A 16,686-nucleotide genomic window follows, 5' to 3' on the forward strand; every position below is an offset into this window, starting at 1 on the left:
TCTGGCCGCTCCTCCAAGTTCTCTCGCTAATGATGACCTAGTTGGCAAGGCCAGGGGTCCTTCTCCTTGCCCAGCCTGTGGGCCTTCCCTGTGCCTCAGTTTCTTCATCTGTCAGATAATGGCCACGATAGTGTTGACCTCAGTGGGTTGTTGTGAGGCTGCAGTTTTATGTTAAACTCGATCATGGGTAACACATTTTATACATGTTTGTATTTGTCTGGGACACACACCTGGTTTAGATCAATACCTGGTCAAGGCCAGCACTGCTTGAGTCCACTGTGATTACATGTCCAAGGCCAAGTCAGCCTGCAGAGGGGCTTGCTGTGCCTGCCGCGCCCTGTCTGCCGCTCTTACCTTCCCGACCTGCTCGCCAAAGCCCCTACTGTCAGAGCCTCTCCTGGAAAAGATGAACCCCTCAGACTTCACAACAGGATTTTGCATTTTACTCCTGTCTTTCCATTGATGAACCCTAACTAATATGAAGGTCCCTGCCTCCTCTATTTTTTCACTAAACGAATATCATAGCAATTGTGTTGGAATACCTAGCCGTGATATCTGCTTTCCCTATTTAAATCTCACTCCGGTTTTTATTTGGTACAGGTGTGTTGGTCTTATCTCCACAGATAGATTCTAATCTGTGTGTTAGACTCTATATGTGTCTACCTGTATATCTGTGGTCCTTCCATGCATTGCCAACTGCGCATGAGTGTGGACAATAAGAGGACCCTTTCCTTGCCCCACTTGAAGAATTAAATGCCTTCTGGACAACTTTCCCATCAGCTATAAGCATAAGCGCTTGACATGACCCGGGGCCTGACACCGAGCATGTGGGCTTGGGATTGAATGGGTGTGAAACTTCCTGCCCGCCCCCAGGAATCCGCCGCCAGACCGCCCACTGCGTGAGGAAGGGCCACGGGATGGTGAAGGCCACGTTCTGTGACCCGGAAACCCAGCCCAACGGGAGACAGAAGAAGTGCCGGGAGAAGGACTGTCCGCCCAGGTGAGCCTTGATGGCAGCTGGAGCGCTGGCGTCTGCTTGCAACCGCTGCTCGGTGACAAAGGCGGCCCGTGGCTCTGTTGTTAGAATAAATATGGGGGAGCTATCACAGGCCTCTGGCCGCGCTGCTGGAGCTTGTGGCAGGCTGTGAGCGAGGACACTGTCTCCGCAGAGAGCAGTGCTTGTTGCCAAGCTGGTGTGCTCTCTGTTTAATTAATGAGTGAGACGAAGTTCTAGGTCACCCCAAAGTTCTTCTGTTATCACGTGTGGCTTTTCCAAGAGCATCTTCCCAGGGGACCGCAGCCTCCAGACAGCACGTGGACACTTGGATCCCAGTGCCCACTGTACCTACGGCTGCCTGGGGGAGTAGGGTTACGACCCGGCTTCCTTAGCCTCGGCCCTGTTGAGACCTGGGCCAGATAGCTCTTTGTTGTGGGGGCTGTCTTGTGCATTGTAGTATGTTTAACAGTGTTCCTGGTCTGTAGCTCTTTAGATCTGAGCAGCATCCTGCCCACCCATGACAACAAAAAAGGTCTCGGAATGTCTCCTGTGGGACAAAGTCACCCTTGGTTGGAACCACTTTAATAGAGATATTAGTTTCTACTAATCATGTTGGGATCATAGAAGGTAGCTTGGATGTTATTATGAGGGGTTCATGTTAAAAAAAAAGAGAGAGAGAAAGAAGAAGAGGGAGGTAGGAAAGGAGGGAGAGCAAGAGAGGGAGAGAAGCACGGAGGAAGAAAGGAAAGGAGGGAGGAAGGGAGAAGGAAGGAAAGAGGGAAGGGAGGGAGGGAGGGAAGGAGGAAGTGGGAGGGGAGAGGGAGAGGGAGTGGAGGTTGAGTTAATTGCTAATGGCCAATGATTTCATCAGTTGTGCTGATGTAATGAAGCCTCCAATTGATTGATTGATTGAAGCTCTCCAAAGGATGTGGAGAGCTTTCGGGTGCTGAGCCACATGGAGGTGCTGGGAGGGTGTGGAAGCTCTGTGCCCTTTGCCCCACGCATCTCTTCTGGATGTTCCTGAGTGTATCTTTCAATGATGCACCAGTAATCTAGCAAATAAATGTTTTCTGAGTTCTGTGAGCCACTCTGGAAAATTACCAGGCCTGAGGAGGAGGTCATGGGAACCCTCTATTTCTAGTCAGTAGGTGAGAAGCGCAGGGGACAACATGGACTTGACATGGGCGTCTGAAGGGCAGGGCATGGGCAGTCTGGAGGGACTGAGCCCTGAACTCCAAACAGCTGGTGTCAGAACTGCTTAGTGTTGAAACAGCAATTGTGAAAGTGGAAGAGAAGCAAACAGTAGGGGTGTTTTAAGTGCCTCCTTCACTCTTGGCAACGTGTTAGAGCTGCCTGATGTGCTCTCTTCATTGTTCGCAGTTACTTGGAAAGTAACTGTTGTGCCAGTTTGACAGGAAGCAAAGTTCATTGCTGCCGCACATCAAGCAGCTGGGAGATGGCAGAGGTCTGAATCCAAGGCTCCAAAGCCCGTAGCAGGTCTGCGAGCAGCAGGTGCCCCCACAGAGAGGCGGGCACCCCTCCTCTTTTCTGGGCTAGGTCTGAAGCAGAGCAAGCACTGTGCTAGTGGGTGGGAACCAAAACATTGGATGCAGACACTCACGTGCTAAGGCCAAGGCTGTGTACCTCAAAACGATGTGGTCCAAGGCTGTGGATTTGATATCAGCTCTGTGTTTTTGTTTGTTTGTTTTTTAATATATATTATTGATTTTTACAGAGAGGAAGGGAGAGGGATAGAGAGTTAGAAACATCGATCAGAGAGAACCATTAATCAGCTGCCTCCTGCACACCCCCTACTGGGGATGTGCCTGCAACCAGGGTACACGCCCTTGACCAGAATCAAACCTGGGACCTTTCAGTCCGCAGGCTGATGCTCTATCCATTGAGCCAAACCAGTTAGGGCGGCTCTGTGTTTTATAACAGACATCAGTCTGTGTCTGGCATTTTCTTATTCGCCTGTAGCTACAAACTGGGCCTCCCTCTTTCCAGAACTCCCTTTCCACACGGGTGGTTATTTCTTCCTACCTCTGCCCTCCAATTTCCAGAATGTTTAGGGTTGGAGGTAGCCCTATAATAAGATACAGGCAGAGTTTGAAGGAGATGGGTATTGGGCAAGAGTGCAGAGGGTGGTGGACAGAAATGACAGAAAATGAGCCACGGCTGAACCCCTGTAGACACAGAGGAGGAGCCCTGACAAAGTAACTCTTAAAACTACACAGTCTGAGCTCTCGGGACTGGACATCGTCCCTGAATGTGGTGGCTGGAAACTCGGTCAGACAGCCATGTCCTTTCCGCGCAGCCACAAATGTTACTTTATTTGGAAAGGGATCTTGGCAGATGTGATTACGAGTCTTGAAATGAAGAGATTATCCTGGATTATCCACTTAAATGTCATCCCGTGTTCTTATAAGAGAGAGGCAGAGGGAAAATTCACACACACACACACATGCACACACACACACACACACACACACACACATGAGAAGGCAATGCAAACATGCGCAGAGAGATTTGAAAGACACTAAGACACCAGCCTTAAAGATCGGCATGAGGGTCTACCAGCCAAGGAATGCTGGCAGCCACCCCAGCCTGCAAGAGGCCGGGAGCAGGCCTTCCCCAGAGCATCTGGAGAGAGTGCCACCCGCCTACACTTGGATTTCATGCCAGTAGTACTGACTTTGGATGTCTGTCCTCCAGAACTATAAGAAACTAGATTTCTGTTGTTTCAAGCTTACAAGTTTGTGGTGTTTTGTTATAGAAACTAATAGAGGCGACTTACGGCAGGCATGATGTAAGAGCTGGGGAAGGGCAGAGCAGATCCCTCCACCAGGTCAGACACTAGAGCTTGGAAACCGTGTGATTACCTACAAGGGGTAGAGTCTGGGTTTGAACCCAGATCCGTCTGCTGAGCGGAGCAACCACAGAATGCTGCTGCCCAGGACCTCAGAATGGACAAGTTCTCGTGCTAAAGCCAGAACCCCCAAATCAACCCAAATTTATGGTATTTCTCACACATTAAAACACAATGAAAATGATACAAACAAGCAGAAAAATCTGACTCTAAACTTAAGTCATGCATGTAGATTCACAAAGGGATTAATGAAAAGGAATTAAGTTAACTTGCTTGTTTTAAGAATAATATAACAGGGGTTTTGGTGATCTTCTCTCCCATGTCCATGTGTGTCTGCAGGTGGTGGGCAGGGGAGTGGGAAGCATGTTCGGCGACATGTGGGCCCCACGGAGAGAAGACGCGAACAGTGCTGTGTATCCAGACCATGGGCTCTGATGAGCAGGCTCTGCCGGCTAAAGACTGCCTGCACCTGCTGAAGCCCAAGGCCCTCATGTCCTGCAACAGGGACATCTTGTGTCCATCGGACTGGACCGTAGGCAACTGGAGTGAGGTGAGCCCAGGGTTCAAAGGGAAGCTGGCATTATTTATCAGCCCCTCCCATTCCGCGTCAGTCCCAGTGACCCTGGAGAAAGTGGTGCAGTGGCCAGCGTCGCACCTCTGGCCCGTTTCCTGCATATCCCACTGCCCAGATTTCTATTGGCTTGTTTTCTGTTCTTACGGATCTTCCTCTCCCTTGTCCAGTGGTCAGACACCTGCCGGGGAAGAGCTGGGTCCTGCTTCACAGGCTCACGCAGCTCAGTGATAAATGGTCAGGGTTTTGTTGGCCTGTTGTTAACCCACTGGCAGGGGAGTGGGAAGTCAGGGCTCCCACCACCCTGAGAGCCAGTTTGTGAGACGTTGACTATGCTTATGTGTCCCTGGAGCTGCTCCAGTAAAGTGAAGCCAAGGACTGTTGCTCTGATGGTGGGATGACAGGCTGTGCACCTGACCCTCGAAGATGCCTCTCAAACATCCATCTTTCCAGCACGTGTCAAGGCCAGGTCTGACCCAAGTTTAGGATGGCTACTGTTATTAGCCACATCCATTCAAATAAGTGGTGTGTTTCCCCAAGTTAATTTGATTTAGTTCTCTGAATGTAACTAGAAATCAGTGGGCTCGGTCATGAAAACTTCCAGGCTTCCATTTTCCTTAGGTCACCATGGCACCTGGTAACATCAAGGCTCATGCGCCCAGGGTCTGTGGTGGGAATGGACCCCTTTATCTCCCAGGGTCCTGGAGTCTCTGGGGCTCCACTCTGCTTCCTTACGCACATTTCAGTCAGCGACCTCAGGAGTGAGAAAAGACAAATGCTTTTTAAAAACCAGCAGGGCAGAATCTATCCATGGATGCTAACTTCCATAAGCTCCCTTGGGAAGCCACATGCCTTCCACAGTAATGCTCCCATTGACCGGAATGTCTGGGGAACGCTTCTTAGAACTCACCGTCAGAGAAATGGAAAACACTGGGTTCAGGAGAATCAATTAGAAAATCAATTAGAACTAAGTTTGATGATTGAGGGACTAATGTGACCAATTCAGATAAAACCTTTTGGATCAAAACATTTTATTATAAGTAAACGAGATTAATTCTAATCACTTATAAAGTTACTCTGAAAGTGTTTACTGAAGAGGAATTTGAAAATTTGTGTAAGCAACGTTACCATCCCTGAAGATAACTAATTGAACACAAAAGAACTCCTCTGAATACAGCCACTTTGATGACCTTATTTCCAAAACTCGATTTCATTAGCTCATAGTCACAGCTTGGGCTTATTTAGCTTCTAATCCTATAGAGAATGCATTCTTGGTCATGTAGCTGAAATTTTTTTAAAATGGCAAGTATGGTCCCTGTACTATAAGATCTTCCTATCAAATGGCGAAATAGGACAAAAAGAAAAGACAGAGGTACATGTAAAGAAAATGTACCTACAAACTAATACAGGTGCACTGCCGATAGCAGCACTGATTCATGTGGACACATCAGCAATAGTCCAGAACATTCCCCCTGCTATTCCCAGGAGGGAACAATGAGAGCCAATGTGGTAAATTACGCTGTTGTTGAAATAAGGCTGAATGGGGTACTGTGGCTCGCCCATTAAATCTATTTACCAAAAATGTTTTGGCTGCATCAGAAGCAGTTAATTTTTGTCATGTAGAATTTACTAACTGCCAGAGTCGTAATGCTTTTTAAAAGAACTGCAATTACATCTTTGGCTGAGGAGTTCTTTTTATTGTGTTCCTGTTTATGGGGAGCAAAATGATGTGACTTAATTGGGGCAAAGGACCAACATGTTGGCGTGATGTGGTAAGTACTTGTGTCGGTTGTTCCAGATACAGGCCCTTGCAGGTGTATTGTTAGCAGACAGGAAATCCAGTTTCTAGCTTCCACTTGACAGAGCAGAGCAGGAAGGCTGAGCCACTGCCTTCGTCCAGATGTTGCCAGCACAGGTGCCTGTAGTTAAATCAGAATCAAAATACTCATCAAATGGGTCTTCCTGTCTTCCCTCTGCCATCTTGCTAATGGCCGTACACATTCGCCCTCAATTTCTCAAATACTCTGTTTGTGGGAATACAATGAAATGTCTTTGACATTCTAGCTCTGCTCAGCTACTTTTTTAAGAGAGATGACTTAGTGATCCTTAGTGATCCTTAGTGATATACACATAGTGTTCATGGTCTGGATTTTGTCTTGCGGTTGACCTTAATTCAAGTCTGCTCATTTGGTCTGCACTGGACCTCTTGGGTCACCCTGGATGAGTCTAAAGCTCTTACGTAACTGGGACAAAAGACCCAAGAACCTTGAGGCCCCGGGACTCCTGTAGAATGGTCCCTCCTGTACTGACCAAGGTGGGAAGTAAGAGGAAAGGCAAATCGATGAGCTGCCCTTCTCAGTCAAGGCAGATCTACCAGCCCAAGCAAGGAGAGAAGGGCAGGCTCAGCTGTGTCCATGGTCAGAGCGGAGACCTAGTGAGAGCTAGAGGCTTCTCCCAAGGAGAGCTTGTCTGCCCCCCGTGGACAGCCCCTTCTCCTCTAAGCTTGGGTTCTACCCCCAATCTCAAGTTTCAACAAGACTTGTCTCTTGGTTTTGCCCAACTTACTTTCTGGCTAGAAGGATAGAGGAGGGCTCTTTATGTTGTAAACAAAAACAACATATCAAAGTTTCTGTGGCTCCATTTTCACTGGGGACACCACTCCAGGGACCAGCCTGTGAGAGGCAGCCAGTCTAGTGGTGAAGGACATGGTCTCTGGGACATGAGTCCCTGGGCTCAAAGCCTGGCTCGGCCACTCACTGGATAGGTAAACTCTTTGTGGTTCCTTCTACTTTGCTGTGGCTTGTTTTCTCCATCCACAAAATGTAGCTAGGGGTAGTACTTAGCCTCAAGGGAAGTTATGAGGATTAAATAAATGAATATTTCTAAGTACTTACTAGAACAGTACCAGGCACTCAGTAAATGCTACACATACTATTATTTGTAAGAAAAGTGAATAGATGGAAATAACAATAATGTCATCCATCACTTGTTGAGCGCTCTCTATACTACACAGTGTGTCTCATTTAACTTGTAAAGTAACTCCATGTGGTGGGTATTAGTTCATTGAGTCCCCTATTTCTCCTGGCAGTTAGGCTAATGGATTTAGTGGGATAGCAGTTTTTCTAGATTTTCCAGCCCTGGCAAGCCCTCATTGTACGGCCTTGAGCTAGTGTGAAACCTCTCTCCGCCTTTTCTCACTTAGAAAGACAGGGTTAGTGTAAGGCTTGAACATAATCCATGTAGCCCTTCCCATAATGCCTGGCAAATAGCCATTGTTTACTAGATGGCAATTTTATTATCAGGCAAGAAGATGAGGGTCTATTTTCTATGCTACTCTGATTTTACAAGCCTTCCAGCCAATGGCACCCAAATATCCTGATGGAGTTGATCTGTGGCCTCCTTCACTTGGGGGCCATAAGTCAGTTGCCAAACTCAGACCCTTTTATGCACAGAGCAGTGTAAGCACAGGGCTAAGGGGCTACACAAATGTGAGAGACCTAAAAAGGGGGGTGGGGGGACTAATGCATTGCTTCCATAGTCACAAAAGGACACTGCCAAATCGGCAATCAGTATTTAATTACATATTAACAGCAAATACGTATCAGGCACACACAGTATCTCGCAATGACCTTATTAAGCCTCCTTGTACAAGTGGAGAAACTCAGGCATAGAAACTTTTCAAAGGTCACACCGCCTCCCAGCACAGGGCCAGGATTTGAGTGGCCTGCAGAGCATGGAGGGAACACTGAGGGGGGTGGTCCCTGCCATGACCCCATATAGATCAGTACCGTGCGACAGGGCTCATGGAACACTTTGTAAAGGGTCGCTCCCACCTTTGATGAACTACTCACCTTAAATGGCAGGAAAGGCCCGGGATCTACATACAGGGGTGAGTATGTCTAGCTTTTCATAGGATTCTACCTGACCCAGGTGAGTGGAAATGGAGCTTCTGGGTGAGACTATGGGAGTTACAATGGGTATTCCCTACATAGGAAGGGGAAGGTTCATTAGAACCAGCTTCATGGATTGCAGGGAGTGGATAAGCATTTTACATTCGTTTAATAGCATCAGAACCCTAGGAGAGATATTACTGCTGTCTCTTTAAAAGATTAGGTGACTTATTTAAATGTTTGCACTCTTTGTGAATGCACTGTCCAACACTCAAAGCCCAGGGAGACTTCGTTTATACCCTCATGGTTTGTATCTTCCGTTTGTGGAGGGTGAATGGTTGGTCCTGAGCCTCAGATGGTCTCCAGAAGACAGACAGTTCCAGGGGAGACTAAAGGCGTATAGACGCAAAATAGAAAACAGAGAGGTGTGAATGTTTTAGCTGCGCAGTGTGTTTCTGATCTGTGGTCGCCTGAGGGAGAGCCAGGCCGCTCCCCCCGGACTGCTGTCCTCCCTTCCAGTGCTCCGTGTCCTGCGGCGGCGGTGTGCGGACGCGCAGTGTCACCTGCGCCAAGAACCACGACGAGCCTTGCGACGTGACGAGGAAACCCAACAGCCGGGCTCTGTGCGGCCTCCAGCAATGCCCGTCCGGCCGGAGGGCTCTGAAACCCAGCAGAGGCACTGTTTTCAGTGGGAAAGGGCTCCCGACCTCTGAGCGTGACCCCCGGCAGCCCACCCCGCCCACATCCGGGCCCAGGACGCTGCCCACGCCCACGGTGCCCGGCTCCAGGGGCACAAGCACCATGGCCGCCAGCAGCCCCTGTCCCACCACGGCCTCCTGGGAAGGAGACCTGGGTGGGACGCGGTGGCAAAACAGCTCCATCCACACCGAACTGGACACCCGTGATGCCATTCCCACCGGGACTGCCTCCCAGCCCATCCTCACGGCCTGGTCGCTGAGCACCCAGCCACAGGGAGAGGATGCTTCCAACTCAGGGCCTGGCCCCACCTCACAGGGCGGCCTCTTAGCCACAACCGTGAGCGGTTCTGACTGGTCAGCGCCCAGCAGCCCCGGGGCCCGGCAGGTGCCTCCCCTCTCCCGCACCCTGAGCGGGGAGCTGGACGCAGAGAGCCACAGCGGCTCAGGGGAAGCCAGTGAGCCCCCTGAGAACAGCAACGGAAGCAGCTCTGTCCTATGGACCCAGACCTCGGCCCCCGGAAAGGATGCTTCAGTGGAAAGAAGCACAGACATGCCACTTGCACCTCTGCCAACGCCTTCTCTTGCGGGGGCATCCTTGTGGCCACCTGTCGGCACAGTGACAGGGCTGCTACCCAGCCAGGGACCTGCTGCTCAACAAACCGGGACACCCAGAGCTGAGGGGACGGTCACTGGGAAGCCAGCTACCGCGTCACTCCCTCTGGGGGGAGGCCCCCCGCCAGCACCCTCAGAAAAGTCAGTAAGCCACAGCCCCCCGCAACTTCCCAGCAGCACGAATCCCACACAGAGCCCTGGGCCTGTCCTCACCGAGGACGACGTGACCAGTCTGATGGCCGAGGGCTTTCTGCTGAATGTCTCCAGTTACCAGCAGCGCCCGGACCGCAGCCCTGCGCACTGGATCGTCGGAAACTGGAGTGAGGTAGGCGTTCCATTTCTTACTGCATGCCCGTTTCTATCTGGAAAATAGGGGAGATGCACTCTTGTGCACGTTTCTAAATGGGCTTGTCTGAAATACAGTCTAAGGCGGCCTAAGCGTGAAGCAATCAGGTTCATGCCCTCACCCCCCTCTTTACCTCCCTAATTCCAAAAATGAAAAAAAAATCTCCAGGGAAGAGAACAGATGTGGTGAGATACAGTGAAAAGCATCTGGAACCACGTCAGGAGGTCCGGGTCAGCCAGCGGTGTGAGAGTGGGGAACTGGCCCTTCCCACTGAGCCTGCTTCTCATTTGCGGGACAGTGAGCCAGGTGGGCCATCGCCAGTGCCCCTCCGGCTATAAGCTGTGATCATCCTATGATGATGCCAACCGAAAGGGCACGTTTCATTCAGAAAGCTAACGTTTGAGCCCTTACTCTAAACCCGTCAAGTGAGAACAGTTAGAATGTAATTCCAGCACCCATTCTTTAAAGAATTCTATAGCTCACGGTATCAATTATTTACTTCCTGGTGGGTGTGTTCGCTTATATTCAAAAAGATCATGTTAGCTTGTTAAAAGAATTAGAATATGGAGGGAGAAAAAACATGATGAAAAAATGCTGGTCCCTATTGTCAGGCTGCAGGAATTTGGCGTGACATTTGTTTTTCCATTTCTAGAACCGATTCAATCCTTGGGGCCATCAAAATCATTTCTCACCCATTTGAATTTCAAATGCACAGTATATGTACTTGTTAAAAGTAATTTGACAACTCAAAGGAGAACTTTATGGCAAAATAACCGCATGTTCAAACTAGTCAGCATTTTTATATTTCATGGCTCATGTTTGTAGCTAAAAGGAAGTGAAGTAATAATAGCTAATATAAAAAAAGACCTTTCATTTATAAAGCATGTTCATTTCCAAGCCACTTTCATATGTAATCTTTTATTTTTTTCCTTTTGACAGCCCTGAGGAGCATCTAGGGTCTGATTAATACCAATTTATAAATAGAGGAACTAAGGTATTCCATGGTTCAGTAACTTGTCTAAGGACACACTTGTCATTTGGATAATGAATCTTCTAACTTCTTTTATTCTAATCTACTACCTCTAGTGAATTTCAGCACCAATTGACAATTTAGCTGTATAAATTTTTTGGTATGAATTAATCATCTTGGGTCATAGAATTGACTGTATTGGTAATAAACAGGTAAATTCAAACTCTCAAAATGTTTTGTTTACATTTGAACTCTGTTTTCACATTGATTCATGTTTGATTTCTTAAGTAACTTTTGCATTTCCTGTCCGTGGAGCAGCATCTTACCATCTCCATTTGCATGTGGAAAATGCAGGTTCTGAAGGAAAAGAGATTTTCATGCTCAGAGTATGGAGATTTCTGACATTTTACTCACATTTCTTTCCATTAGCAAAGTTCTAATGGGCTCTAGTGAGGAGGATGTTGACAGGGAGCATTTATAAAGCATGTCCCATGCTTCAGTAGCATGGTTTTGTGCTAATTAACACGAATTCACGCATTTAATCCTCACCACAGCGCAAGGAGATTGGTCATATTTGTCCATGTTAGAGATGAGGAAGCTGGAGCTGAGAGACGTTGAGTAGTTGGCCTGTGTCACACACCCCTGAGGGTGGAGGAGAGATTTGAACCCAAGTGGACGGACTTCACTGCCTCTGACCCATCACTTTGCAAATCAGAAAACACCGCCACTTTCTCTGCCTTCTGTTCTGTTGTTTTCTTCTTTAGTCACATGCCATAAAAATCATGCCAATTAAATGGTGACCCTGGGTGAACAGATGAGAAAATCACAAAGTTCACCAGGAAGTATTTTAAAGTAACATTGAGGGCTCTATGGGTACTTTTGAGCTCACAGATCCAGTGGATTCAGCCTAGAAATAAAATTGATCTGTGTAGGTTTTGTGAGTGACACCCTTGAAAAGATGTACTTGAAAGTAGCACCCTCAAAACGTATTTTCCCTTCCAAAAAGATGGGGCAGTCTTAAAGGTCAGATAAACAGGTTTGTTGTCTTAATCCATCAAAGCCGTCTGGACCATGAGCCTCTGCAGACTCAAAGACAAAGAGAACACATTATGGAAACTGAGGCTCCTAGTTAATTTGTAGTATTTTGTTAATTAGTTAATGGAGATATAGTCCGAAAGCACCTACAATCAAAGACCCTGTGGGCCTTGAAAAGAATACACCCTGGTCAAACAGGATCTGAAAGAGCAGGAAATAAAAGGCATAGCTACAGGGTTGTTGTCAGAATACTCAGTGTGATGTATGTACAATGTGTATTTGTAATTAGAAATCACACACACACACAAGGCTAGGCTGTTGTAACGAACAGAGCATTATAAGTTATGGTTCGCTAAAACAGAGGTTGACTTCTCTCTCACATAATAATGCAAGGTAATTCCAGGTCTGCAGTGGTGGCCGTAGAGAATGATGCTCAGATCCATGCTGTCATTTGGGAATCCAGGCTGACAATGGCTCTGCCATCCTGGTTCACTATCCTAGTCTCAGAGAGGGAAAAGAGCGTAGAGGTATCCCTGTTTGGGGGTTATAAGCCAGGCCTGGAAGGGGCACCAATTACTTCTGCTCACACTCTGTTGTCTAGAACTCAGTCACACAACCCACCAACCTGCAAGGCAGCTGAGAAATGTAATCGAACTGCGTGCCCAGGAAGAAGAGAAGAGAGTTTATAATGACTACCTAGCAGTCTGCCACCGGATGGCATGGCCCACTATGTGCCTTAGGAAGCTCATTCTGGAAGCCGTGAGGATGAGGGATTTGACCTGTTGGGAGGTTACTGCAGTGGCCTACGTGAGGTGTGAGACCTAGGACAAGAATGCTCGGGGTGATGAGGGGAAGATAATTCAAAATACCTTCAGAACTCAACATCCACAGAGCTTCGTGAATAATTGATGTGCGGTTTGGGAGGAGAGAGGAGGAGAGGACTCTGCCATCACTGTTCCATTGGAATGCATCCTGGGTGTCTGTTGGGTTGTGCTCCTATAAATGGAGATGCTGCACATTAAAGAGGAGGAGACTCTTAACAGGGACAAAGAAAGGAGGGGTGATGAATGTAGTTATAGATCAAGTTAAATTGGTGGTATCCTGGGATCTCCAGCAGACGTTTATGTGTATGAGTCCGAGGCTGTTGGGAGAGGTGAACACTGGAGATAAGACTTGGTAGTCAAGACCAGTAGGTAAAGTTAGGATCCTGAGAGGGAAGGAGGTCACCCATTAACCTGTAGGATGCAAGGAAGAGTGAGCCAGGCATGGGACCTGGCTAACAAAGAGATCCCATGTGGATCCCATCTAGTAAGGAATAATCTACTATTTAAGACATAAACCAAGAGAAATGGTACCATGGTGCCTAGAAACATAAGGACTGACAGTGGAACTAGTGGGTTTTGCACTTACCAGGTCACTGGTGACTTTGGGGAGAATGGCATTTATATTGAGATGGAGGGAGATGCCAAGTTGCAGTCCGAAGGGGAGACCCTTCAGTAAACTAGCACAGTCCTCAGGTAGAGGAGTCCCCACAGTAGGGCTGCGAATAAGAAAGGACAAGCCCTTCTCAGTCCACAAGTTAATACACAAGTTTTATTTAGAAGTAGCATTAGGATGGCCCAGAAATTACTTTCTTTTCCCATCTCTTATCTTTTGACCTGACCCCTGAATCTCAAAGCAGTTGTGGAATTATTAAATTCAAATGTGTTCTAATGCTTTTGTCCTGAAGATACGTAATATGTGATAATTGATAAATGTTCGATTCTGTGAGAAAGTACTATCTCCAAATAAACAGAAGTACACATTCAACCTTACGACTGTTTGAGCCCAGAGGTTAATTGACACATTTTGATTATATTCTAATCAAGATACACAGAATTAATTCCATCTCAGATGTCATCCTTTGACTTTGACAGAAATAAACTGTCTTGCTGAATACATTGTAGTTCACCAAAAATTTATCAACCTCGCGGGAGCCATTGAGAGCTACCAGTTCCAGGGAGCTTGGCTGGGAAAGGGAACCGGCCCAGAGTGCAGTTTTCCAGAGCCACACACTTGGCAGGCGCTTCCCTCATGACCAGGCGTGGGGCCTGCTCTGCTTCAGCAGCTTAGGAAACAAAATGTTTAACCCATAACTGTCCGTTGCCACAGCAACGCCAAACAACAACCAACCACACCTCAGTAACACTGATGTTTGTTCACGGGTCTGTGGGTCAGCCGGGAGGTTCTGCTATCGGGGCTGAGCTTAGCTGGGCTGAGTGGCCGATCATACGTCTGCTGGAGAGTCGGCTGAAGCTGGCCGCGCTGGGATGGCCTTGGGCGGGTCACCCCACTTGGTTCCACATGGTCTCTCATCCCACAGCAGACTAACCTTGTTCCCATGGCGGAGATGGGGTCCAAGAGAGAGGACGGAAACCAGCAAGGCCCCTTGAGAGCTGGCACATCACCCACTGCATTTTTAAAATATATTTTATTGATTTTTACAGAGAAGGGAGAGAGAGAGAAACATCAATGATGAGAGAATCATGGATCGGCTGCCTCCTGCACACCCCACACTGGGGATGGAGACGACAACCAGGTATGTGCCTTGACTGGGAATCAAATCGTGACCTCCTGGTTCACAGGTCGACACTCAACCACTGAGCCACACCAGCCGGCCAATAAAAACAAAATAAAAATTACTACAAATTATCTATTTATAAAGACAAATATAGCGAGTTGAAGTGTTTAAAGCTGGTCTCTATTTCAGAGTATTGTGTGTAGTCCAATCTCAGTCGTGTCCAAATTAGGGCATCACCCACTGCGTTTTATCCACCAAAGTCACAGAGCAGTCCCTATTCAAGAGCTGGGGAACTATATTCCACCACCTGCTGGGAGGAGCTGTGAAGTCCCATTGCAAAGCGCGTGGTGTGAACAAGGGGTCGCTCAGTGCACTTCAGCTGTCATTGTCTCTGTTATAGAGACATGGTCTAGCTCAGGGGAGAAAGTGCTAGGAACTTGAGAGATACAAACCAAATGACAAACAACTTTAAGAAGGGGGGAAGATGAGCTCCGTGAGCCCAGTGGAAACAACGATGGCCTAGGCTGTTTTCTACTCTGCCCTTTCTCTGATTCTACAGTGAATTTATCTGTCACATATGTGTTCTAACCCAAGAAGTCACACAGAGTGAAACATGACATTATATGGAGGGTGAAAATGCAGCAAGAGAAATTAATGTAGGGCTGGTTTTTATTCATAACTCATCAAAAGAAACTTCCAAAAATGTCATAGATGGAACTCCCACCCCTTTTCTTTACTAGCCCAGAGCTGTGTTTCTCATGCCCAGAAACAGCCCGCCTTCCGAGGATGGGCACACAAGAGGGATGCAAGTCAAAGCACCCATGTGAAAGAACCAGGCACGTAGGATACAAGGAATTGTAGGGGGTCAAAAGCAACCATGAGAAAGCATCAGGCACGTAGGATACAAGGAATTGTAGGGGGTCAAAAGCAACCATGAGAAAGCATCAGGCACGTAGGATACAAGGAATTGTAGGGGGTCAAAAGCAACCATGAGAAAGCATCAGGCACGTAGGATACAAGGAATTATAGGGGGAATGTTTGTGCAGCTTTCAAGGTGACCCCTTGCTAAACCTGAGCTATCTAAGAGTTCTAAACAAATTAAAACATCATGTGAGGAATGGACTATGCGTGTGGCAAACGGTGAGTGATTTACTCACCACCATCGGGTCCAGGAGTGAAAGCATCCTGCCTTAGCATCTGTCTAATTCCACATGTGGTCTGAGGACCCCGGCACTTGCATCCCCTGGGAGCCGGTTAGAGCTGCATCCTCTCCATCCTCCCAGACCTCCTGAGCCAGAACCTGCCTGTCACAGCGGGTCCCGGTGACTCCCACGGACACTCGCGGAGGAGAAGTGCTGCTGTAGCAATAGTATACTGCGGTTTAGAGGCAGAAAATCCTAGTCTGACTCCTGGGGCAAGCCAGCTCCCCAAGCCTGGGTTCCTTTATAACAATGCCCTTTGCACCGCAGTGTGTGAGGAGAGCCTCGCTGAGAGAGGTGATAGCGGTGGGTAAGAGGTGAGGTGGCAGGTAGGTGTGGGTCTGACGTCACTGGACAGCATGGTGTGAAATGCGGCAATTTGGCACTAATGCCAGCATCATTTCTTTTTTAAACTTCATTGTTGAAAGCATTACAAATGTCCCCTTTTTTTGCACTGGCCTGTCCTCCCGAATATCAATCAGGGATTCTCAACCATGCTGTTTATTAGAATGGGAATGATTTAAGTTCCTGATGCCTGGGCCCTGCCAGCTGAGATGCAGCCGTTTCCCCGGGGCCGGGGCCCGTGCTGGTATTTGTTAAGATTGCTGGGCAGTTCCAGTGAGCAGCGAGACTGGGCAGTCCGCCTGCAGGTGCCGGGTGTGTCTGAGGAAGCCGGGTTCAGCCTCTGTGTCTGTCCCCCCCCACAGTGTTCCACCACATGTGGGCTGGGGGCCTACTGGCGCCGCGTGGAGTGCAGCACCCGGGTGGATTCCGACTGTGCGGCCCTGCAGAGGCCGGACCCCGCCAAGAGATGCCACCTCCGTCCCTGCGCCGGCTGGAGAGTGGGAAACTGGAGCAAGGTAACGGAGCAGGCTCAGTGCGGGGGTGGTAACGGACCAGGCTCAGTGGTGGTGGTGGTGGTGGGGTGTATGTGGGGGG

The 16,686-nt window shown here is 48.3% G+C and overlaps 1 protein-coding gene across 1 annotated transcript in view; it reads left to right on the top strand.

Annotated features, from left to right (window-relative positions):
• The window catches only part of ADAMTS12 (ADAM metallopeptidase with thrombospondin type 1 motif 12), a gene marked incomplete at its 5' end in the record, with an annotated part of 188,196 nt that overhangs the window by 150,352 nt on the left and 21,158 nt on the right, over positions 1-16,686 (top strand). Inside the window, 4 exons of the mRNA XM_006761798.2 lie at positions 874-1,000; positions 4,206-4,416; positions 8,847-9,962; positions 16,455-16,607. Coding sequence (XP_006761861.1) covers positions 874-1,000; positions 4,206-4,416; positions 8,847-9,962; positions 16,455-16,607 — 1,607 coding nt within the window. The remainder of the gene's footprint in view (positions 1-873; positions 1,001-4,205; positions 4,417-8,846; positions 9,963-16,454; positions 16,608-16,686) is intronic.

Source organism: Myotis davidii, unplaced genomic scaffold (assembly GCF_000327345.1).
Source record: "Myotis davidii unplaced genomic scaffold, ASM32734v1 scaffold496, whole genome shotgun sequence".
Classification (NCBI taxonomy): domain Eukaryota; kingdom Metazoa; phylum Chordata; class Mammalia; order Chiroptera; family Vespertilionidae; genus Myotis; species Myotis davidii.